Source organism: Actinia tenebrosa, unplaced genomic scaffold (genome assembly GCF_029948245.1).
Source record: "Actinia tenebrosa isolate PJP-AT-01 unplaced genomic scaffold, QUT_ActTen_1.0 PGA_scaffold0__85_contigs__length_37466705, whole genome shotgun sequence".
Lineage (NCBI taxonomy): Eukaryota > Metazoa > Cnidaria > Anthozoa > Actiniaria > Actiniidae > Actinia > Actinia tenebrosa.
Genome location: NW_028292569.1, coordinates 22,761,261 through 22,785,445, shown reverse-complemented (window position 1 = coordinate 22,785,445; position 24,185 = coordinate 22,761,261). Strand labels below are relative to the sequence as shown.

At 34.8% G+C, this 24,185-nt stretch overlaps 1 protein-coding gene and 2 long non-coding RNA genes across 3 annotated transcripts; 1 reads left to right on the top strand and 2 right to left on the bottom strand.

Moving 5' to 3' along the window:
- Positions 1 to 355: 355 nt before the first annotated feature.
- LOC148913873 (immunoglobulin superfamily member 10-like) lies at positions 356 to 24,035 on the bottom strand. The gene is made up of 21 exons (XM_089024326.1): positions 23,839 to 24,035; positions 22,747 to 23,124; positions 20,520 to 20,798; positions 19,775 to 20,053; positions 19,121 to 19,399; positions 10,395 to 10,736; positions 9,639 to 9,680; positions 9,309 to 9,407; positions 9,040 to 9,067; positions 8,412 to 8,442; positions 7,405 to 7,813; positions 3,852 to 4,226; positions 3,464 to 3,733; positions 3,108 to 3,386; positions 2,740 to 3,006; positions 2,051 to 2,386; positions 1,512 to 1,547; positions 1,295 to 1,396; positions 1,155 to 1,185; positions 952 to 991; positions 356 to 861 (listed from the first exon to the last, which is right to left on the bottom strand). Exons 1-21 carry the CDS (start codon positions 23,915 to 23,917, stop codon positions 520 to 522), a joined length of 4,323 nt encoding a protein of 1,440 aa, XP_088880452.1. The 5' UTR covers positions 23,918 to 24,035; the 3' UTR covers positions 356 to 519.
- On the bottom strand, positions 12,013 to 15,136 carry LOC148913874 (uncharacterized). The gene is made up of 4 exons (XR_016119040.1): positions 14,646 to 15,136; positions 14,414 to 14,489; positions 12,888 to 12,947; positions 12,013 to 12,662 (listed from the first exon to the last, which is right to left on the bottom strand). It is a non-coding gene; the product is annotated as an uncharacterized LOC148913874 (long non-coding RNA).
- Positions 15,219 to 17,851, top strand: LOC116295901 (uncharacterized). Its single transcript, XR_004197059.2, has 2 exons — positions 15,219 to 15,330; positions 15,628 to 17,851. It is a non-coding gene; the product is annotated as an uncharacterized LOC116295901 (long non-coding RNA).
- Positions 24,036 to 24,185: the final 150 nt, after the last annotated feature.

Here is a 24,185-nt window from a genome sequence, read left to right as displayed (position 1 = left end):
CCTTTTCCTCATTTTTCTTTTTCTTTTAAAAAATCTGGTAAAAACTAGGTAAAACCTGGGTAAACTTGAAAAGTGAAATCTTCCTTTACAGCAAATAGTTATTTCACTTCTTAAAGGAGCACTAATGCTGAAGACTGCCTTTAAAATATAAGAAAAAGCTGTTAATGATTGTTTGAAAAATATCTGATCTTCAGAAAAACAAAAAAGTAATCTCCTGAAGTTTTCTTAGTTAACTGAGGTCACAGACAAACAACGACACAGCCAACATCGACGCGGTTATCTGAGCCACATAAATATATTTATATATTTAGCGAAAGCTATTAATTTTATTTTTTATGAAGTATTCTTACTTCATACATTAGTTTTTTCCCAATCCACAATGAATATTACGGTTAATCAAACAGTATACATTTTTTACTCTTCCAGATGACTCAAGGCTAACACTCTTGAACACTTTCGTTTATAAATGATAAAATAACATTTCACGTTAACCTGAATATTCTTGAACTTATATTATTGTCATATGGCCGACTCCCTGCTATTAGTCTGCAGGGATTGATACGTAGAGTCTTGTTTTCCAATATTCAGGGGTTCATATTGATGTTGTTCATTATCATTACTCGGCAAATTGGGTTTCGATGATCTTGTACCAAGGGGCTCGTACACGGGTCCTTGGGCACCTTGAATAGACGTGTTTGGCATCAGATTAAGTCCTTGATAATTACTGATATCATTAGAACAGCCTGCCTCGTTAGGATTTGATTGATGGATGGTTTCATATTCTGGTCCTGTTTGGACAGGCTGTGGAACACGCGATGCCGTAACTGCTGTTGTTACCTTTTCTTCCAATTCCAAGTCGTTCTGAAAACAAATTGAAATTAAAGATCAAATACACAACTCATTAAAAAAGGTGTGGAATTTGTTGTAATGTTTAACACAAAGATGACTTACATGATAACTTTCCCCAGCAACAGCTTTCTTCTGTGTTTTTCTTCATTAATCAGCGAGAGAAAATGAGAATAATACAGTTTTATACTCACAAAATAATCCGCAAATTATTCCCCAAACAACTACTACAACAATAAAAATAAGCAAGTAAATATAACAACCAACTTATTGTTGCACATCAATTCATTCACTATTTCTTATAGTACCTGTTATTATGCGCTTGTCTTTCTTTTTTACCTATTTTCATAGCAAGGGATAAAAACAGATATTAGGCGCCATCATGAGCAGCACTACCTTGGTCTGGATTCAAGATCAATTAATAAACGATAATACTTATCAAACGTACTGCTTCGTTGGACCCTTCTCCTTAGATATACAATTAGTACGAGAAGGTTAAGAACAAGAGATAGAACAAGAATGCCAATAGTAACTCCCATGGCTGTCGAAGCTAGGAAGAAATTGAGAAAAGTTAGAAATGGCAAAAACGTAATAGCGCTTATATTATTTATTTATTCTTAATTATATCGTTTTTCCACGTAGAAAGTGTTTTTTCTGTTACTTACAATACTTTGATCCTTCTTCAGTACAATAATTCATTGCTATTACAAGAGAGAACAGAAAAGATTTTTAAAGTGATTATAAAAAGGCTACAGCAGAAATAAAGCGCCCTTTGATCTTGCTTCTTTGTCTTTTCTAAATAATGACCTTCTCACATATTTGAAGCAAAAGCATTAAAAAATAATAATAATAAAAGCACGCTGATCATGATTGGTCGAAAAACTGTGCTTTATTAGTAACGCAGTACCGTACTGAACACAGTACTGCGAAGTGCTCCTACATCCTGATGCGACCGTCTTTCTTATTGCATAAATAAATTCAATACTGAAATAAAATTAGTAACTTTATAATAAAAAGAATAGAACAGTTTTTCCGTGCTTCGTTTAGCAATAAAGCACTTAGGAAGCGCCGTAAGCGCTTAAGAAGTGTGAGAAGAACTCGACTACGGCTCTTGTTTCTCCTTACACTTTATTCGTGCCACTTCCTGCGTGCTTTATTACTGTACGGAGCACGGAAAAAGCTCTTTTATTTGTTAAATACAGACCATTTGTAGCCGTTGCTTCGTCTGCTGTAGTATTTACAGTTTTGGTACTTCCTTCATCCTTCACACTTTCTCCATATTTATTCCATGCAGTAACCATAAACATGTATGTTTTTCCATAAACAATGTTATCTGTTACTCTATAGCCAACTTGATGTGGATCGTTGACGTCTTCATATTTTATCCAATCAGCTTTATGTTTCACTTCCTTGATATAGATGGTATAGCGCGTTATGTTACCACCATTGTCATCTGGTTTTGTCCACCTCAAGACGACGGAGAGCTTAGAGTCTTTGACATTGAGAATAGTTGATATCAGGTGAGGGATTGAAGGTTTGCCTACAGAAAATAACAATATGGAAAATTGAATTCCTAGTTAATGATAACATTTATGGTAATCGGGCTGCATTACCTATCACTTGGTATATTGAATGGCTGGAAATTTCAAAATGTTGCACGCAATGTTGCAGCTTAATGCTCACGCTATGAAATGTGTTGCGCACAATGTTGCAAGAGTAGAGCGCGCTTCAACTTCAGTTTTGTTGCATACAATGTTGCGTGTAACAAGTATCAGGGGTAGACATACGCTGCAACATTCCTGTTGCGTGAAATGTTGCGTGCAATGTTGCACCGTGTCCGTACCTTTATCATATGTTGGCTAACTAGTGGCAGCCTCACTTGGATATATTTACCGATTCTCTTTGTCTTGATAACTTTTGAAGACACCACTCCATACCCAACAATATTCCTGGCACAGACCTTGATAGTGTAGAGTGTGTTTGCCTTCAGTCTTGTTATAACAAAATGGGTATTCATTGTGATCACTGGGGGTTTGGTACAGACTTCCAGTAAGTAACCAGTGACAACGAGTCCACCAACATCAGCAGGTGTGGTCCATCTAATAGTTATAGATGATGCTTCAAGCTCAGTTATTTCTATAACAAGAGGACTTGGAGGAACTAGATTTTAAAAACATGATTGCTAATGAACTAGAAAGCCCGGACTAAGCAAGACTGAAGACATTATATCATTGCAAATATATTTCACAAGCTTAACTCACACAGTTGAGTGACATTGATGACGTGCTCATCACTTCCCAGGATGTTTGTTGCTCTACACTTGTAATGTCCATAGTCGCCTTGGTCAGCAGTTGTCAGTACTGTTACCTCACTACCCCCGGGCACAATGTTGACACCTGCAGTGATCTGTTGATTTGTTGGTTTGTACCATGATATCCGTGGTACAGGTAAACCAGTTGCTAAACATCTCAGACGAATACTGTTGCCATTCCATGACTTTAAAGTCATAGAAGACTTTGATGTGTCAATTCCAGGTAAATCTAATAGTTCAGAAGAGAAGAAGGAGTTTAAAATTATGGGCATTTATACTTCATTAAATAAGGAATTCTATGCTTACAGTATACCACTACCATAGTCTGTGAAGAGACTGGTTTCTCATTAGGGTTGTTCCTGGCCTGACACTCATACGTCCCATTTTGACCTCTTCTAATGTTTGGTATCCTCAGAGTAGCACTTCCTGTTCCTGTACTCTTGACCACGTGACCTGCTATCTGTACCCACGTGACGTTAGGTGTTGGTGGACCAATAGCAGTACAAGGCACACTCAGTTCTTGTCCTTCTGCTATATTTTTTGTTGATGGTGGTTGTGGATTGAACTGAGGAGAAACTGCAAAATACGAAAGTGTTATTGTTTCCATGCACTCATCATTTTGCTTGTTTGTCCTTTCAAACAACTTATGAAAACAATAACTAATAACAAACACTTATTTAGATATTGAACTTACCAGCAACCGTCAAATATATCGAGTATTGAAGAGACTCACTCTGACCTTGTTCTCGTATTGCTGCAAAATAATGGTTCGTATCTTGGAGGGTCAGGTTTGTTATTTTGAACCAAGCATGTCCTGCACTTAAATTACCAACCCAGCTCACTCGTCCTTTATACCTTACAGCCGTGCTGTCCAAATCATTACTAAGAACTGGACCACTTGTTCTAGTGCTTATGGATATAAACTGTGGCGTAATAGTCTTATTGTCAGGACCAAGCAAACCCCATTTTGCTGATAAGACGCTGTTACCATTTGTGGTGTTCCACATGAAGACCACATCTTGTCTGATATTTTGTACCAAATTAGCTGGTGCTTTTATATTACACATCACTAGAAAAAAAATGGCGTACAGTTAACTAAGTTGTTTTTTAGGGACCGATAGTTTATTACGTACATCTTCAGAGGTAAAGATTAAAATATTCTATCGTATATTCCTCAAGTTTTTAGTCATAAAAAATAATATATTTAGGTAGGGCCGTGATGAAAGAAACCTCGTAAGTTTTGCGTGCTAATAATATGAATGCTCCTTTTCTCAATATTTACATAAACTCGCCCGTAATCTATAAAATATATCTATATATTTAATTCATTTTAAAGCAAAGACTTTGCTTATTATTCAATTTCTTGCTGATTATCATCTAATAGATACTATTATACATATAGAAAAAAATATCATTAATGATCGTTGATACTAGAATTGATTCATAGTATGATCTGCAACTCGTTCAGCATAAATTGGTAACCTTATTAAGCTTGCTCGTTTGTCAGTCAATGGTTTTATGGTTTATGTTTCATTGTGTTGTCAAATTGAAATCGATAGGGTGCACAAAAAGCTTTTTTTTTCTGGACATCAAATTTACTATTCGATTTTATATTCATATTTGCTTTTAAGGAAATAATTATTTCAATCGTAGAATAACAAGATTCTCCTACCTGTGAGTGTGAGTGTACACGATTCGCAGCTGTAAAGCTATCATGATTATCTTGTAAGTCTGTGCTGAAATATCTCGTTTGACAAATTTCCTGAAGAGAAAGTTAAAACCGAGCGAAGGTGTTTGTCATCATTAAATCAATACATGCCTGTGGTTGACCTTTTATGCTTGATCACTTTATGTATTCTTGGTTTTCACCTACGTCATCATGAATTTCAAAAGCGTAAATTCGCCTTATAATGAAATAAAAGTTTCATAATCTTGTAAAGCGGTCAAAACTACACATTCTGGCCAAATTTCGAGGCTGTAAAGCATTTCGTTGCGGAACTAGAGGCGAGTAAACATGACGCAATTTTTGGTTAAAATGTATGGAGCGGCCATCTTGGTGTTCCAAGTTGGTGCACCATCATGGCGGACGAAATTTCAAAGGCTTAAGATGATGGAATTTTTAATATTTTTGACTATGTTTCAATTAAATATACCTTAGATAGACCTTTAAAACGTGTCTAAGGGAAAATCTTTTAACTAGAGTAAATTATTTTACTATTTTGATCGCTATTTAGATAGACGTGACGGCATTGCGTGACACAAACTCAACCTTCATAACTCGGGAACCAAACATCGAAATGACTCGAGATTTTTTCTTGTGACTTATGACACTGAGTTCTGAAACATATTTGAGAAATGTCTTTATACGATCTATAGTTTAGATTTTGATGTTTTCATGACGTCATGTGAAAACCGGCAATATTTCATTAATGGTAACGCATTTCGTTACTGGTAACGCAGTCCAGAGGCATGTAGACCACAGGTAGACCATGAGATTTATTTTTAACATGTTTCCCCTACTATTTATTGGATCATTTCTAGATCTTGATAAGCAGTATTTTATTTAGTTGTTATTTTTGAGGTTGTTTTCCTTTCTTTTCTTTAGTTTTTAAAAAAATATAAATTCTTCTTCTATTTTAGGCAAGAACGAAGATTACGGTAACACTTCCGCATACGAAAGGTGACATGTTCCTTACCTTAGCTATTTCATTTCTTCTAATATTATAAACGAAGTAACACACTGTAACTGAAGCCGTAATGAAACTGATAAGATGGGGAATACAAACCGGCCGACGTTCGTATAGACCATATAAAACGAGCACCATGAACAATTATTGATTTCAAAAATATATTTTAATTACAGGAAAGACCATGTCTAAATTAGTAATTTTGGAAAGTTCTGTTGTCATATATTAAATCCCTGAAGGTTGCGTCCACAGCGTATCAACTGTGCTAATTTGATTAGTTTGGCTACACGTTTTCAAAGTTTTCAGCGCTTTTCAAACTATAGAACTCGTGGACCGACGCGTTCCGAAAACGCTCGACATCTTGGTCAACACTTCGATTTCTAAAGCCACTTCTTTTCGCTACTAGTTGCCTATCACTAATAAACCACTTTTAGCTCAGCCAATTAGAGCGCAGGATATGTAATAGACCATCAACAACTCGTTGAAATGAAGCATTGTGATTTTAGAATGTTCAATATAATGCCGATTCTGTATCCTCGTTATTAGCTTCATTTTTCAATCCATCTCTTGATTGCTTATCTTTGTAGATAGGTTCCCAATTGGTAAGTCAATATTGTAGGAGGTCTCAGTATTTGATGTGACTATAAAACATCGACGAGTTATTTTTTGTACTATTTGCAGACATCCTAGGTATCATTCTTTCTTTCTGCATCATTTGTTTTATTATAATAAAACAAATTTTATTATGAAGATAATTTGTCCCGTTATAAAAACCATGCAGTGAAATCGAATCGAAATGCATTTTTTTTTTACTATTTAAGTAATTAAATTAGTGTTTCACGGATTAATTGTTTACAATCTACACTCTCCCACTTAGGAATATTGTACACAACTCACCACCACCCCCAGGGGCTAGTTTTGTTTTTGCAAGATCCTTTGACAAAGTTTTCTAAGACCGACAGTTTTAGGCTTTGAACCTCTTTTACTTAAAAATAAAAGAAAGATAACTAAAGATAATCCAATACAATATCAAGATTAGTGAAATTTACCTCGGATGTCTTTAATTGAAATCGAAAAACTGGAGATTTTGGACAAATCAAGACTAAAAAACAGACTTGAAAACTTGTTAAGGTGAGCAAATAATAAGCTTACTTAAGTACCATACGAAGATATAACTAGCTAAAAACTAGTGTGAGCTTGTGCAGTGAGGTTTGTACGCCACTGTACGTCCAAAAAGGCTCCCACACGGTCAAGAATGCATACCAAAGGCGAAAGAGGAACAACTGTCGATAATATTTCGTGGGTCGTCGGTGATCGACTGACCTTGATGAGACTTTAAGTATTCATTAGCTTTCATCTAAACTTTGGTGCAACGTTATTCTCTGACAAAGTCATCCTCATTAATATTCTTTAATGAATGACACATGTTTCATCATATAATGATACGGGAGAATTGAAAAAGGGGACTGCCGGGGCCGGTGAAGGAAGTAAAAGCTCGATTACGTTTCATTATTACAATGTATTTAATGCTTCAATACTGCAATACAAAGTATGTCTATATAATGGTCTGGTCATTCCTGTTGTTTTCTAGCTGGTGCATGTTATTATAGGTCTTCAGGTCTTGATAATCTGTAGGATTTTGCCTGACACCAAGTGCCTGGTACGTAGTATCTGGTACTTTCTTGGCCTGTTGAGCAAGAGGTTGTTTAAACTGTGGACGGTGAAGGGATTCGTAAGTTGGACCTTGACCTCGTTGTGATGAACCTGCTGTATCAGAATGTGATAGTCCTTGATAATGACTCGGTGTTTCTGTGGAGGGGCTGCTGTAGCCATCTACTCTGGACATTTCGATTGGATGATTATCACGATACATTCTTATGGACTCGTATTCTGTAGGTAGGGATGACTGTTGAAGATTTTTTGACACCGCAATGTGTGAGTCTTTGTTTTCTTCCATTTCTAGGGTGTTCTGTGGAAAAAAACATTTTTGTGAGTTCATTGAGATAATAGATTAGCATTTAACTGAAAAAACTATTAAGGCCCGACCTGTTACACTGTGCAATTAAGCAACTTGTCTTGCATGCTTGGAAATGGAATGTTATAAGTTACCGAAGTGAGGTGTTACACTGCTACGCGATCTCAGCAACTTGCAACATTTTTGGCTCCTTAGAAAGAAATGAGAAATCTGCGCATGTGCTCTTGAAAATAATGCATTAGAAATTGCGAGAAAACGTTTTTGGAGGGGCGACATACTGTGCAAAAGCGTTGCAAGTTGCTGCAATTTGTTGCGAAGGTAGGACTGAGTTCTACTACTGAGTTCTACATCTTTAAGGCTACGCGCATATACAATTTGGAGACAACCCTTTTGAATTAATGTGCAATTCTGAAGCAACTTGCGTTACAAGACAAGGCAGGCGCCAAAAAATTACAAAATGCAACAGGGCCTTTGCATCGATTATTGTTAAATGATGACAAGTTTTAGAATCGATTAAATGGATTTTTTTAATAATTAGCATTGATGGTTGAAAATTAAGGTAAACTATGATGGATAACAACCAAACACTTACGTCATAAACAGGATCTTCAACTGCTTTGTTTCTGGTGACTCGTGAAATTTAATAATTAATGAAGAAAAATGAAAGGATCAATTATTCGTTTACACATGACGTCATGTCCGCCATCTTGGTTGAGTTTAACCATATAATTGTCAATTACTTTTTTTGTATCATCCAACATGGCCGCCGTGTCTTTTGTTATTTCACTCTTCTGGGAATGATTGAAAACCAGCAATAGAACATTTTGTCATGGACAAAATTCACTTGGGCGAAATGTTTTGCTAACTTAATGTCACTTCTCATTCCCTTGAGAACTGATAAGATTATTTGTCTGAGCTGTATTCATACTCATTTGTTATGTGCAACCTTTAAACAAAGAAATGATTTTCTAGGGAATGACACGTGGTCTGTGATGGGAAAACATTATATTCATCATTTTCCATACATTGGGTCACTGGTCAAATACAAAGCGCTCAAGCGAGGCGCCAAGGTACTTTTAGAGGATTATTCGGATTTGAACCTTTGCAAACTCGACTGAATGAATGCTTTGTGTTTGACCAGTGAACCTATGTATGGAAAATGGTGAATTTTTGGCATATTACTGACATAGATAGAAGTGTAGTTAAATTAAACTAATCACCTTTTTGTATCGGTATTTACGGTTTGCTCTTTTCAGGATACATTATATGCAAAGTAAATGAAAAAAAAAGAGTGTTTTTTAGAATTTCTGTCTAAGTTATTGTTAAATGATAAAATATATCTAACTGCATTTTTATGTTTAATAATTTCATTTGATAGAGCAACTAACAAATATTGCTATTGATATTGAGATTGCTATACTTAATTGAGTAAGGATAATATATAATCATAAAAAAAGAAAAAGATCTAGAATATTTAAAATACGTATACCTTTCCTTTTAATGTTCCTCCAAATGTAAAGAAGCAAGAGGACGATAACTATCAAAGACACCGCTAGGAAAGCTGCACAGACAGCTAATGCAGTGGCACCTTGAGTAAAAAAGAAAAATACTTTCCATGAATTAATAATCTATTAGCATACAAAAACGTATACAACGATGTCAGCCAAATAAAAAAATTAGGGTGAAACAAAGAAGATCCAAAAATAATAGATACAAAACAAAGAAAATCTTCAACAATACATCAGAAATTTTCAATTCTTTTTTGTCTAAAGAAATCGTCCTTTTATGAATTTGTGTTAGGAAAAATAATTTTACTTACTGCATTTTTCTTGCTCGTCTGATTTATTTCTCGATTGCCCGCCTGTCAATTAATTAAACAAAATTCTTAAATAAACATAAAGATTTTTAAAAATTTCCTTGTACTTTTTTAATTCATACATTTAAAATAATTATAGACTATGGGGCTGTGTAGTAAACATGACGATTTGTTAACTCATTGAGTTATAATTGATAACTAGTGTTATGATAAATAAATAAATAATATCAAATTATCACAACGAAGCATTGCGTACTCCACTTTGTTTTAATTACCAAAAATTTTCGTTTAGTCCTCAACCCGGAATGGGCTATTGACTCATAGGCCATGAGGGCGAGAAGACTACAATAGCAGATATTACAGTTACACTCTGTTGCCTTCAAACAATTGTTTCAAGTAGAGGCATTTGGGTCAATACAACAAATCTATATAAATTGACCCAAAAGTATCAATTATCTGAAGGCAATAGAGTTTAACTCCGATATCTGCTATTGTTTTAGTCAAATCCAACTAGTCGTTCAAATATATAGATGCAAACAAGTTTTCAATTGGAGTTAAATTCAATGTCTTGGTTTTCAAAGCCGGCACTGTTCGCTAAGAGTAGGAGATGACTAATAGCCTAGTAGTAGCTTGTTGTATCCTGTAAGAAGCATCTTGCCCAGTCTTTCGATTCCCGAGATCAATGTACGTGTTCTCATTACTTCAATTAATCAAATGTAAAATACAGTACAATCCATCCCATGTCAATACCTCACTTACCAATACCTGTAGTAGTTGCTTGGGTTGCTGGGGTAACCGGTTTTGGCAAAATATACGCTTCTTTACCCTTGTCGTCTCCTATTTCACTTTCTCCAAACTCGTTGGTTGCCGTGACAATAAACCAGTATGTCTGACCAGGCTCCAGATCCTTCACGTGTATAACATACGTCAAGTTGGACAAGTCACGGACGATATGTATGCGTACCCAAGTTTTTTCCACACCCTGTTTCTGGTAGATAGTATACTCTTTTATTTCTCCGCCATTTTCATCAGGTTTTGTCCAGGCCAATGTTATAGTAGCTTTACTTTTGATAAGATGAAGAATGGGCAAAGGTGGTGGACCTAAATGATGAAAGCACAAAATATCTGACTTTTATGTAAGGATTATATAATAAACGCACAAGTGTTCTGTCGGATACAGAGTCCCGTGCAACAGACCCCTTGCATGTGACATGAAAGCATCTCAATCTGGGGGACTAAAACAAAAGAATTCCAATCTTCTGAGAATTAGAACCTATTGTTTTCTCCCTCAGATTGAGCTGCATTCCAAAGTGCTGCAAAGGGTCTATAGATAGAAAGCCATAAGGGCGGAGCCCAAGAGGGATCCCATAGGACACTAGCGTTCATTAGCTTAGAATATGATCACACCCACTAGACCTATTATGAATGAATTTGTTTGTCACTTTGATCGCTCCTCACGCGGGAAATATGAACTTTGAATAGCAGTAATGATACGACATATTTTGTAAGCTTTGGAATAACAGAAATTATAATAAGATTTACATAGCCAGTTGTCAAACATGACTGAAGAGACACAAGGGCGTAAGGTTTCTCTCAAGTTCGGTATGACTTTAGGACTGAATTGTAAGTACACTATTTGATAATATACAAAGTCTGATACATTTTTAACTTATATATTTATTTCGAACTATAGTTTGAGTATAGATGTAAGAGCGAAGATGAAAGACAACCAGTTCAAGAATGAAGTAAGTGAGTATGTCCATTTGTCTTCTTAATAATGCCATGTGGACATCACTGGTAAGAAACCTTAGCTTAAGTAATACCTCAAAGAATGCGAATTACCGTCGTTTGAATGCAAAGTCGACAAACCGTTGTCCTGAATGAACTTAAAGAAACACTGTGCAAAAAGAGTAATATTCGTTCAGTATACGCTTGAAAATGGATAGGCATACTTCACGTATTCAGGAGAATTCTTTGGTATTCACGCCCGAACAACGTCGCGTCATTCAAGGATCAGTCGACTCGAATACAGACTGTTTTTCCATTTTCGACTAGAATACTCTAGACTAACTATAAGTCCAATAAACGCATACGGCAGAAAATGTTTGGAAATCCGAGAGAATATTCTTGAACACATGTTCGAACGTCTTCGTGGCAAACACGAATTTTCCCATAATCAGTCGATTTGTAAATCATAGAATACGAGCGATTTAGATGTAAGAAAAAAAAGCGACATTTAAATTTTGCCCCTTTTAGGCGCACTTCATACGTATTTCCTCTGCGGACCTCGCAATTATTATAGCATAACATCTCTAAAAACCAAATGCGTTTTATATTTAACATTTATTTATGAAAGCATGAACATTATAGACAAGTGTAAACTTTGACATTTTATTTCACCCTTTTCTATTTGACATCTTTATAAGCCTAAATATAACAGTAACGATAAAAATAGGTATCGAGTTAAAACTGATTTTTTATTGTATCTTCTATTGAAAAAAAAATATATATATATCAAAATTAGTTAAAATGAAGCACAAAACAATTGAAAATAGGTTTTTTCTTGACTATAATACCGTTTTTTATAACAGTAACAAAAAAAATGTATTCATTTATAGGTTAAAAAACAATCTTTGACTAACTTAAACATTAATTGAAATGGAATGAAAAAATTGTTCAAAATTGAAGGTAATGTAAAGCCTGGTTTTCACTAGCAATTCAAGCATGAGCGCAAATTACTACTGTGAAAAGGAAACCATGACCTAAGCGTAAGGAAAGCTACATACATCTCTCTCAATATGTGCCCTACTAGAACTGAAGTAGTACTTGCATTGTTTTCTGTTTTCACAGGCAGCATTGAATGCATGCACAAGGTTATGTAAAAAGTCTTCTTATGCTTATGCTTGTGGTGCTAGCGAAAACCAGGATTAACTAAATAATAGTGCTTATATGTGAGTCATCATTCTTTCATTCTTCTGTTTGGGGCCTTTTTAGTGATCATGACTTGGACCTGGTAACTCTGTTATCCTGAAAAGTAACAACAGTGAAAATATTAGCTCGATAAAACCAATAGTCCCTTTCGAAGTTCCCTGCGCCAAAGATGCCTTACCAAGACAAATGGTGAGCTTGCAATGATGGCGACCTTTACTTTGGACAAATAATCACATGTGTATGAAATGTACAAAAGAAAAGAATGCCACACTTCCTAGAAATTCATTATAAGCCATGATATTCAAAAGCTTGTTATTTTACCTGTGCATGGGAGAATGACTTGTTGTTGGTTATCAGTCCAGAGACACTTCCACTCTTGCCCTAAAAAATAAAATGATTTTTAATGAGAAATAAAGCACTAATAAAGCATAATAATAATGATAATAATAATAAAACAAAAAATACTCATAAGGTTCAAAATAATCCCTGATAAATTTTGATATGTAAAATTTGATATCAAGAGGACAAAGACAATAGATGGATTTAGCTACTCTTATCTTATACCAATTTTAGTCCTCTTGGGAAAGGCAACCTTAATTGCCCTGTAACACTATGACGTCACATCAAAAAATCTATTGTTTTAACGCTAAGGATCATGGTCACCAGAGGGAGTAAAATAGCAGCAAAATGAAATAAACCACAATAAAAATGGTTAATTAGACGGGGAAAGGTGATGACAGATAAATGCTGTACTAAATATCCCGAATGAAAGAAAATTTTGCCTAAAATCCTATCATTATTGCCCATGTAAACAAGTTGTGACATCGTAATGTTATAGGTGAATTGGTCTATTATATCAATGCTGTTTGTATGTTATGAATTAAAAATAAGAGTGAAGCATGAATGAAAGTAAACCACCATCTCCTTTACCCTGTGACAAAATGGGAATTAGGTTGGGAAAACGTAGGGGATTTTTTTATTTTTATATATTGGTGTCCCCAAGGTATGTATTTGCAAAAGACCACCTCTGAAAAATGCTTCGCTTGTCTTGCACAAAGGTTTCGGTATGAGGCTACGTGCTAAATTAAATTTATTCTTACTGCCTATCACGAATGACTGAGCATTTAGCACATATCCTCATGCTGAAACATTTGTGCTTGACGAGCAAAGCATATCTAAGAGGTGGGCTATAAGCATGCCTTGCAAAGTCAGCAGTTGTTTGTCTTATCAAACAATCACAGAATGCTTAGCTTTGCCATTTTATAATGATTGTTGATGATCCACACTCAGAAACTGGAGCAATATGCTACCAAATCTGCATTTTAAACTCAAGATGCTCATTTGAATATTTTTAATAGTCTACAACCATATTTTCAGTTGAAAATAGTCAAAATGGATAGGGTTAAATCAGAAATTTATCCATAGGATGAAAAATAACTTTTCTGGAAAATGTCTTATCTTTTACTCCACAAACTATGAAAAAATTTTATTTGAATTTGGCAATGAAACCCTTTAACATAAACATAAACCATAAGCGTAAGAAATACAAATATGAACCAGGCTTGAACAACAAATAAGCATAAGCATAAAGTATGGAAACTTTTACATTTATTTTCTTATGCTCATGCTTGTGAAATCCAACGTGTGAACCGGGCGTACATAAGATTAAGCATAATAATTACAATAGTACTATGTTTCTTATGCATATGTCTATGCATGCTTATGTTGAAATGTGAACCGGCCCATAAAAATATCTTTAAAATTATATATATAGTCCAGCTGATCTTCAGTATAATTTGACTCATGCAGAACTCAAAATAAAATAAATGGTCTTATAAATTACATACCTTCTTTTTGGGTATTCCTTGAGTCTTAAATCATTCACTTTCAGCCATATTATCATAAATTAGGTGGAATTTCACTCTGGAATAAATTAAATTTAAACTTTGAGATTTACCGTTATTGTAACCTGATCTCTCTTGGCAGAAATTATGAAATTTTGGGCTTCTTTCGTGAATTTTTCTTTCGTAAATTGCGTATTTTTCATCGTGATCAAGAAAATATGTTCCTCTAACTTACCGATACTTCTGGTGGTATTCTGTAGGAGATCATGCTTACGTTGACTCACGATGGCGCCAAAATCAACGATCTTGTCACTACCTTTGAAACAGCCTCAAATACCTTCTTTTGTGAATTCCAAAGTCAATCCAGTGCATTTGAGTGTTCCTGAAGCTTTTTTGATAGCTTATTATGATAGTTGAACAACTTATTCATTTCTGGAGAAGACAAGACAACTGTGAGATCCCGTGGAAGTCGGAGTTACGTTTCGACCATTGAGGACAAACGGCGACTGTGACTATAAAAATATGGCTCGATTTACTGGAATTTGAGCTTCATCGATTCGATGGAGTGTAAAATTTCTTTTGGAAAACAACCAACTTGCTCTTATATCTGTTGTGATCGGCGAGGAAGAAGTGGAGCGCCTTCTGTAGCTGCAAGAACACCCATTTTATCTTCCGTTTGTTCTGCTGTACAGACGAAAATCGACCTTTGGCCGAAGAACATTCAAAATAACCGCAGACCGCCATCGACGCTGGCTCAACAAAATATGTTTTTGGGTTCCCTGTGTCTTAAACCGCTGACCAAATGAGGATATTTGCTAGCTGCACATGAGAGGACAAAGCTACTTTGGGTCACAATTTCCAGTAGTATTCATGCCTTATTTGTTGAGAGAAAGAGAAGACTTAATAGATATAACCTAGCTGTAAGTAAAAATGAACCTTTTTAATTTATTTTAAATTGCCATATCAGTCTATTTGAAATTTTAAACGCATATTAGTTATGACATGTCTTTCCCGCCATTTTGAAGATAACGTAAAGATTGGTTTTCCTTCGCAAACAGATGTCTAGAAAAGTTATGTATTGAACTTCGTAGCTTCTGGTATTATACCTGACATGTTTCAGAATTACAGCATCATATTAGTACACTTATGATCTAATATAATATCCTTAAAATTTTGATTTGTTTCTAAAAGCGTATAATAATTTTTTTGCACTACAGTAGAATGGGTCTTCATTCAAAGGATGCGAGGAAACATTACAACAAGAAAAGAAAAGCAAATGTGACTAAAAAAAGGAACCTTCCAGCATTAACGAATTACCCCTCATTTCTGAATCAGATCTAAACCTGAATGATGAGGCAGAGACTGATGCTATACATGTAACTCAAACAGCTCGAATTCCATATAAACCATAGCAGCTCAAATTCAACAAACACAAACTGCGCCAAGTCAATTCCCTGCAATTTCAGAAAGCCAATCAGCTCTAACACTACTCACCAAGACCTACAAAATAGAAGAAGAGAACCAAGAAGAGAAATGGAATTGGAAATGGTCTTATACTATTTTTATGGTGAAGGCCAACCATGGTCGACACCGCCTATGCTACTTTGTATTGTAAGAATGCATAAGTGAAATATGCTTGGTTTTTTAATTAATTATGAAAGAATTTCATTTTTGAGAATTTATCTGTAATTGAAATAAGTAAGTTTTGTATAATCAACTGCTCCACATATTGATCAGCCAGCATTTGTTTAAAGAAAGGATTGTTTTCGATTGAGTCAAATGCAATTAGAATACTGACGTAATTGAATGTTTTTTTTATGTTACTGAGCATTGTGGTTTAACCATCTATAGTTTTGGACTATTTATTTAATAGTGCCATTATAAATGTTGAAAGATCTTTAGCGCTTTACATACTCAGTGAGTGACCACTTTCATAGTGAGATCTTAAAACTGGGCTGTGAAGTGGAGTGGCAGCAACATTTATACATGTGCTCTATTAGATAGAAAATTGAGATTTAAAGCAATGATTGTTTTCGATTGAGTCAAATGCAATTGGAATACTGACGTAATTGAATATTTTTTTATGTTATTGAGCATTGTGGTTTAACCATCTATAGTTTTGGACTATTTATTTAATAGTGCCATTATAAATGTTGAAAGATCTTTAGCGCTTTACATACTCAGTGAGTGACCACTTTTATAGTGAGATCTTAAAACTGCACTGTGAAGTGGAGTGGCAACTACATTTATACATGTGCTCTATTAGATAACATTTGAAACTTAAAGTAAGCATTGTTTTACAAGAAGTGGGTGTTGTCCTTCTTTGAACCTTTTAATACATGATCAAAAGGATTTATCCAAAATTGAACAGCTAAAGTAGGTCTTGATCACATTAACCATCTATAGTTTTGGACTATTTATTTAATAGTGCCATTATAAATGTTGAAAGATCTTTAGCGCTTTACATACTCAGTGAGTGACCACTTTCATAGTGAGATCTTAAAACTGGGCTGTGAAGTGGAGTGGCAGCAACATTTATACATGTGCTCTATTAGATAGAAAATTGAGATTTAAAGCAATGATTGTTTTCGATTGAGTCAAATGCAATTGGAATACTGACCTAATTGAATGTTTTTTTATGTTATTGAGCATTGTGGTTTAACCATCTATAGTTTTGGACTATTTATTTAATAGTGCCATTATAAATGTTGAAAGATCTTTAGCGCTTTACTTTCTCAGTGAGTGACCACTTTCATAGTGAGATCTTAAAACTGGGCTGTGAAGTGGAGTGGCAGCAACATTTATACATGTGCTCTATTAGATAGAAAATTGAGATTTAAAGCAATGATTGTTTTCGATTGAGTCAAATGCAATTGGAATACTGACCTAATTGAATGTTTTTTTATGTTATTGAGCATTGTGGTTTAACCATCTATAGTTTTGGACTATTTATTTAATAGTGCCATTATAAATGTTGAAAGATCTTTAGCGCTTTACATACTCAGTGAGTGACCACTTTCATAGTGAGATCTTAAAACTGGGCTGTGAAGTGGAGTGGCAGCAACATTTATTCATGTGCTCTATTGAATAACAATTGAACTTAAACTAAGCATTGTTTTCAATTAAGTGAAATACCTTTGGCTTACTGACCTCAATGAATCTTAACTTTTTGATAATCTCTTGTGTGTGTGTGTGTGTATATAATTTGCTCATATTATAGTATATTAATTAATTGTAATGTAGTACATAAGGGTGAACAGCATTTAAAAATATATACATGAACATTAAATTAGTTCACATTATAGTATGGTAATTGCAGTACATAAAGGGGAACACCTAAACATTGTAGTCGATAATTTTAAACCAGAATGCTACCTTTTTAACATCAATTGTTGAAAAAATGAAATATCAAATAAAATACATTCTGTATATTGACATATACCAGTACGCATACTCCATTGATAAGTTGTTAATTTTATGTGTTCTATCTGAATACTACAGAAACTTCGAGTGTGTGCTAGCAGCATACTCTAGAATATTTGTATGACAAGTATACCATTGTGAATACTCCAGCAATACTTGGTACGTGAGGTATGGCTTAGTATTCATCGTGAATACTATAGGCATACTTCAAGTATGATATGTATCTTGAATATTCTAGAACACTAAAAGTACTGAGGGGATATGCGACTCTTGAATACCATCGAATATTAGCTCTTTGGCACAGTGAAATCACAGAAATGCCTTCAAAATTTTACATTTCGACCCTTACGTAAAAACAAGACAATGCAATGGACCCTTCTCAAAAGTATCGGCCGTATCTTTTTCTCGATGGAATTTGTGGCATTTCTGCTATACACTTGAGTTAATTATGTTAATTAATATATTGTATGTGTGACATGCGCAGCAGAACTTGGCGCTGGCCATCTTGGATTATATATGTGCTTTTCCAAAAAGGAGACTTATCTTGCTCAAATTCCTACTTAATACACTATAATTTCTTTTGCATTTCATGCTAGCCTCTCATTCAAGACACTTCATTCAATTCATTCATTGTATGAGTTATCTGAGAACGTGTGTAAGCATTCATGCGCGTTGAATTTTTCTAAATATTGGGTCAAATATCGTAAAAAAATGAAATCGCTACCCTCGAAAAGTATCTCTTTGTTTCTTTTGATTTGTAAAGGACAAAACCCAAGCAAATAAGCCTACTGGCTGTCTAAATATACTTTGGAAGTAATGAATGCTAAAAATGCCCGAAACATGGCATGAACACGGCGCGGACACGGTAACGCCAAGGTCACGGCATGGACAGACCGATCGCATTGCGCGCGATAAAAATCCCCAAATCAAAATTCTAGAAAACATCGCGGTCACGCCAAGGCACGTATATACGGCACCGACTTTTCATAAAGCTGCTCTAGTACAAAATAGTACCAATGAAACAATTGAAAACAAAAGAAATAGATGGGTTAAGTGCTAATTAGTTTTGGTGCTATTTAAAGGATATATGGTTTACACTCTATTATGAAAGCAATGTATGACGTACTACAGCATCCTAGAGATGTCAGTCAGTTCTACTGTTCAGTGCGTGAACTAGACGCAAGAACTGTCTAAGAGATAAGGTCGAAGTGTATGAGTTATATAATGCCTCCAAACCCTTGTAATCTTGGTCAAGAAATTGTGTAACCTAATTGTATTTATTCTTACCCCTTTTCTTTGTGGTAAAGCTGATGATAGATGCATTTCCATAACCAACCACATTCCTTGCGTAGACTTTGACTTCATACCTTGTATTCTTAATCAGACCAGTCAACTCGTGCTCAGTATTTGATGTGTTGTGTTCTAGAATTGGGTTTGTGTTGATTTGTACTTTGTAATCAATAACAGTACTTCCACCATCATAACCAGGTTTGGTCCATCTTACAATTACAGATGATGCTTGGGTATCCTGGTCTAGTATCGTGAGATTAGGGGCACCTGGGGGGACTGAAGGGTATTTATGGTGCATTATTACGATGGGAAGGTTCACTATCTTTACTAAGCCATTTACAGGAAACAATTGCATGACTGTTACTGTGTGGCGAAAAATTTTGAACTTCCTTTATTTAAATAACTTTTGCTGGATACTAATGTCGTATCTAACACCTTTTCAAAAATATATGTTTTTCCTTATAAGATACTCTCGATTTCGAGATACGAGTCATTTTACGGTTTGTTTGCCATCCAGCAGAGTCTTTCCCAAAAGAACTTCGAGGCTGAATTGATTCGTTATCAAAGTGATATATCAACACATTGGTCGAAATAAAGGGATCTGAGCCGTACTAATATCATAACAAATGCATTTAAACACAGCTTACTTACACAACTGAGTCACAATAATAACTTGTTCAGCATGGCCTGCGATGTTTGTTGCTTTACATTTATATGATCCATAGTCTGCCCCATCTTTCGTTGTCATCGTCACTTGACTACCTTTAGCGATAGCTGTGACACCTGTTGTTATTTGCTGTCCACTGGGCTTGTACCACGTGATATCTGGTGTGGGTAATCCATCCCTGACGGTGCACCTGAGGGTCACCTGTCTGCCATTCCAGGAAGTACTATCACTGCTAGACAGCTCTTTTGAAATCGTCGGCTTGTCTGAAAAAATGCATAAAGAATAAATTGAGAATTAAAAATACATATTTTAAAAGCAAAACATTTTTCTTTTCTTACAAGCTATCAATTCTTGAGGAATTTAATATAGAACTGACGTGAAGAATATTCGTTAATGAGACCGTAAATGGACAGAGTTAACCAAATTAAGCCGACAAATTAATGCATTGCTGTGCATTGGAGTACGAATTACATAATCATTTTATAGATGTGCTCAGTTCTGTTGAAGTAAACAACATTTCTGGTTAGCTCTTTACATGAACGACAATAGAGCAACGATATCAGTCTTTCTTGGATGTTTTTTTGACAAGAATGACGCAGTGTCTATTTCATAAAACTAAAAATAAATATATATAAAGTGAGGAAATTTCTGGAGTTTTGCAACTTTTGCACTTTTGCACATTCTAGAAATTATAATATCATCTTTTTTCTCATTATTCCATATACCCACAGTAAACTGTTACACTTGTCCTTGTAGTGATTGGATCCTCGTTTGGGTTGTTCTTAGCCTGGCACTTATATACCCCAGCATGGTATCGTCTAATGTTATCTATCTGCAGTACAGCACTTCCTGATCCTTGGCTTATGGTAACAATACTACCATCTGTTATATTCACCCACGTGATGTTTGGTGTTGGTGGACCAATAGCTGTGCAGTTTATCTTTAATTTCTGTCCCTCAAAAACCTGGTATGAGATGTTTGGGCGACTTGGTAAGAATACAGGACGTACTGAAACGTAGAAGATGAAGTATAGAGCTAAGTATCATAAAAGGAGTATATATGTTCCTTTTTCATATTTTGTTCTTATTTGTTCTACAAGAAAGTACAGGTATCTCAATCAAATACGCTGGACTGTACATGGAAACAAGGCTGATACTAGTATTCTTGCTTATAACCTGTGTTTAAATAATGAATAAAAATTAATATGAATAAATATTTTCAAACTGATTTATCTTTAACAATGTCTGAACATTAATTTACAAGAAATGTTTTGCATATCAAATTATAGTCACGTGAGCCGTTGTTTTCTTGCAATGAACTTTGATTTGAAACGGTATAATGATCATGATCAAGCTGATTCGTAAAAGCATAATAATAAAAGAAGATCACGTGACCTTCTGCTAGTAAAATTTCCCACCTTATTATATCTGTAGTATACGTGATTAGTTAGAGTCGTACGAGATCCTTTCAGGGCGAAATAATGCCTATTGAAATGTGCCTTGAAAATACTATAATCTATTGGTTGCCGTGAATAAAATATCCGGCCTTAACAATATTTCCAAATAAACATTAGAAAAAAAGAGCGATGAGCACACCTCGGATGACTATCAATATTGTATAACATGTCTGGCTAAATATATAGATATTAGAATGGTCTTCATTTACCCGTGAAACAAAGCAGTGTACAAATTAGAGTGTGGTAGTCACTAATAACAAGTTACCCGGTACCTTTGAATCATTTTTTACTACTATTGATAAGGTGCATGGATACAACACAAGACACAGCAACAAAAAGTCTTTCTATTTAACCATTATGGAAAAATTAACATACGATTTCCATGACCTAAAATCTGGAATTCTATTGATGAATCATTTAAGAAATTGTCTCTCTATCAATTTAAGAAAAAGCTGAAAAATGAATTAATTTCTAAATATTAAGATCAAGTTTTTTAAATACTTTTATAAATTAACTTAAATATACTGTAAAGACTGTTGTATTTTAACCACAACAAGAAACAAGATGGCCGCACTTATTCTGCTTTTTATTTCCACGTGTAGTTATGCTATTTACACACTGTAAATATAATTTTAAAACTCATTAATAATTCATGAAGGAAACACAATAGAAATCATGACCATGAAGGAGGTTTTATATCTGATAAAGATTCGTCTTCATTTGCATAAACTTTAACTTGGATTCTCTCTATCAAACTTGGTTCATTTCGTAAAGAATTCGGTACAATATGAGAACTTACATCATGAGTTTTTTAAGCCGTTCAATAAACTCGCAGATCGTGTTTTATCGGGTATAAAACCACTCGGCTACGCCTCGTGTTTTATACCTGATAAAACACTCCTGCTCGTTTATTAAACAGTACTAAACGCATAATATACGGAAGTAATCTCTCTTGTTCATACGGTGTGTAATAATGCTCATTATCAGTATAATTGTAAATAGCAGAAATCCCGACCTTAAATGTAACGACTTTAATTAAGAATACGTTTACCGACTTCTAAGCATCTTTAGCTTTTTTAGTTATTTTTGGAAGTTAAACGCATTAACATAATTGATAAGTCAATTTCTTTTTAATTCTGTCACTGATATTTGAATGCCGAGTACAATTAGCGACCAATACAGCAGATTGCGAGCGGTTCCACTTTCACCAGACCACAGGGAGCCCCAAATAACGGTACGTAACAAAGATTAGATTCAAATAAGCTCCAGCATACCAGCACATTGGGCAACGCAGTGCACGCTCCAAGAGCGTCTTGTTTATTTTCAGTCTGTCACTGATATTTGAATTAAATAGCGACCAATACAGTACAATCTTGTTTTATGTTTACTTTATTATTCAAAGTTGTCCAGATTTGTGGCAGAAAGACAACAACCTGAGAAACTAAATGCTTAGCTGTTCAATATATGCAAATGTTGGCTTAAAGACTATAAAAAAAATACCTGTCACAACTAGTTGAACTTGGTGGTTGATATTGTCTCCTGCTTTAGGTATCAGACTACATCTATATATCCCACTATCAGCAGTAGTGACATCAGTAATGACCAGACTAGCATTGTACTCCCTGCTTACTCGATCAGGGTTCAGTAATCTTGGTGGACATGTTGCTCTATTGATGACAAAACTCCAGTTGTTGGTGTACTTGTCATCACTACCGATTCTCCATTCATTACCTCCCTTCTTATAAGACCATACTGGTGAGTTCGATTGAAACTCTAGTCTTCTATCGTCCACATGGTAGTCCCACACAAACCTGGCTGTTCCTCCACTAGATACGTACAACACACTGGGAGGGAAATGAGTGAAGCGAACTGTTGTGTCTACAAAACAGCAACTTTCATGTAATATATATTGTTACTTGCATTTGACAATGAAATTATGTCTCTTAAATATGAATGATTCGAAAGAAATTCGATTTTCGTTATATTTGAGCAAAATAAATATTCCTTCCGTGTTAATGATGGTGACGTCAGGTAAGGTATTTGAGTGTTTTGTTGTAACTAGTAATACTAAATGCTGGCCATTTTGAAAATACAAATTTAAAATAACTTTCATGTAAACCATGAGTAAAATAATGATGCTTTTTAAATACTGTATCTATGAACCAGTTCGATTTTGCATATTTAATTAAGCCTTATTAGACGTCACACTTATTAGCATATTGGAAGTATAAACCTTCATAACTTAGAAACGCGTCACTCAAATCAAGAAATATTTTACCAATCAACTATTTACTTCATGTAGAATCAGTACTGAAAGTATTGTCGAAGGGTTCTTATGCTCTTTAACTTCAGACGACACAACGTTTCTCGATTATGAGTGTAGACATTGCAGTGTGACACAATGTTTTCAAAGTTATGTATCAGAAATCGTTAGGGTTTTCATTGATAAACTGGATTTATCTCGCTAATCATCAAAACTTTGATTGACCACCGTCAAATATTGATCGCTGTAAATTTGTAGAAATTAGGAATCGCTGAAGAATGTATAAAAACAACATAAATAAGTAATATATAATTTAGTAATAGACTTACCTACGTGAGGAAGTAAATACAATGCACCGATGTAACCAAGAATGTAATAAGAAATGTTAGGTACCTGTACAACACTCATCGTGAGGGAGAATTGGACATCCAGAAAACTAACTCTTTGAAGATATGGTGGACTGTTTTATATGAAATCCGAACAGATGGTGTTCAGTATCAGCAAGTCTTGCTGCTGTAAAAGCAAAATTAATTATGCACATGAACACGTTTGTCGTGGTTGACCTTTTGTACTTCATTCCACCGTTTGTCTGCTTTACTGGGTAACGCAAGGGCACTAGAAGACCTAAACTTGGATTGGATTTTCATAGTTTATTCCCGTTTAATTGAATCAAAAT

Coding starts and splice junctions, on each gene's coding strand:
- LOC148913873 (XM_089024326.1), bottom strand. CDS start 23,917: ATGAGTGTTGTACAGGTACCTAACATTTCTTATTACATTCTTGGTTAC. Junction 9,681..10,394: donor AGCAACTACTACAGGTATTG/GTAAGTGAGGTA, acceptor ATTAATTGACAG/GCGGGCAATCGAGAAATAAA. Junction 9,408..9,638: donor AGACGAGCAAGAAAAATGCA/GTAAGTAAAATT, acceptor TTTTTACTCAAG/GTGCCACTGCATTAGCTGTC.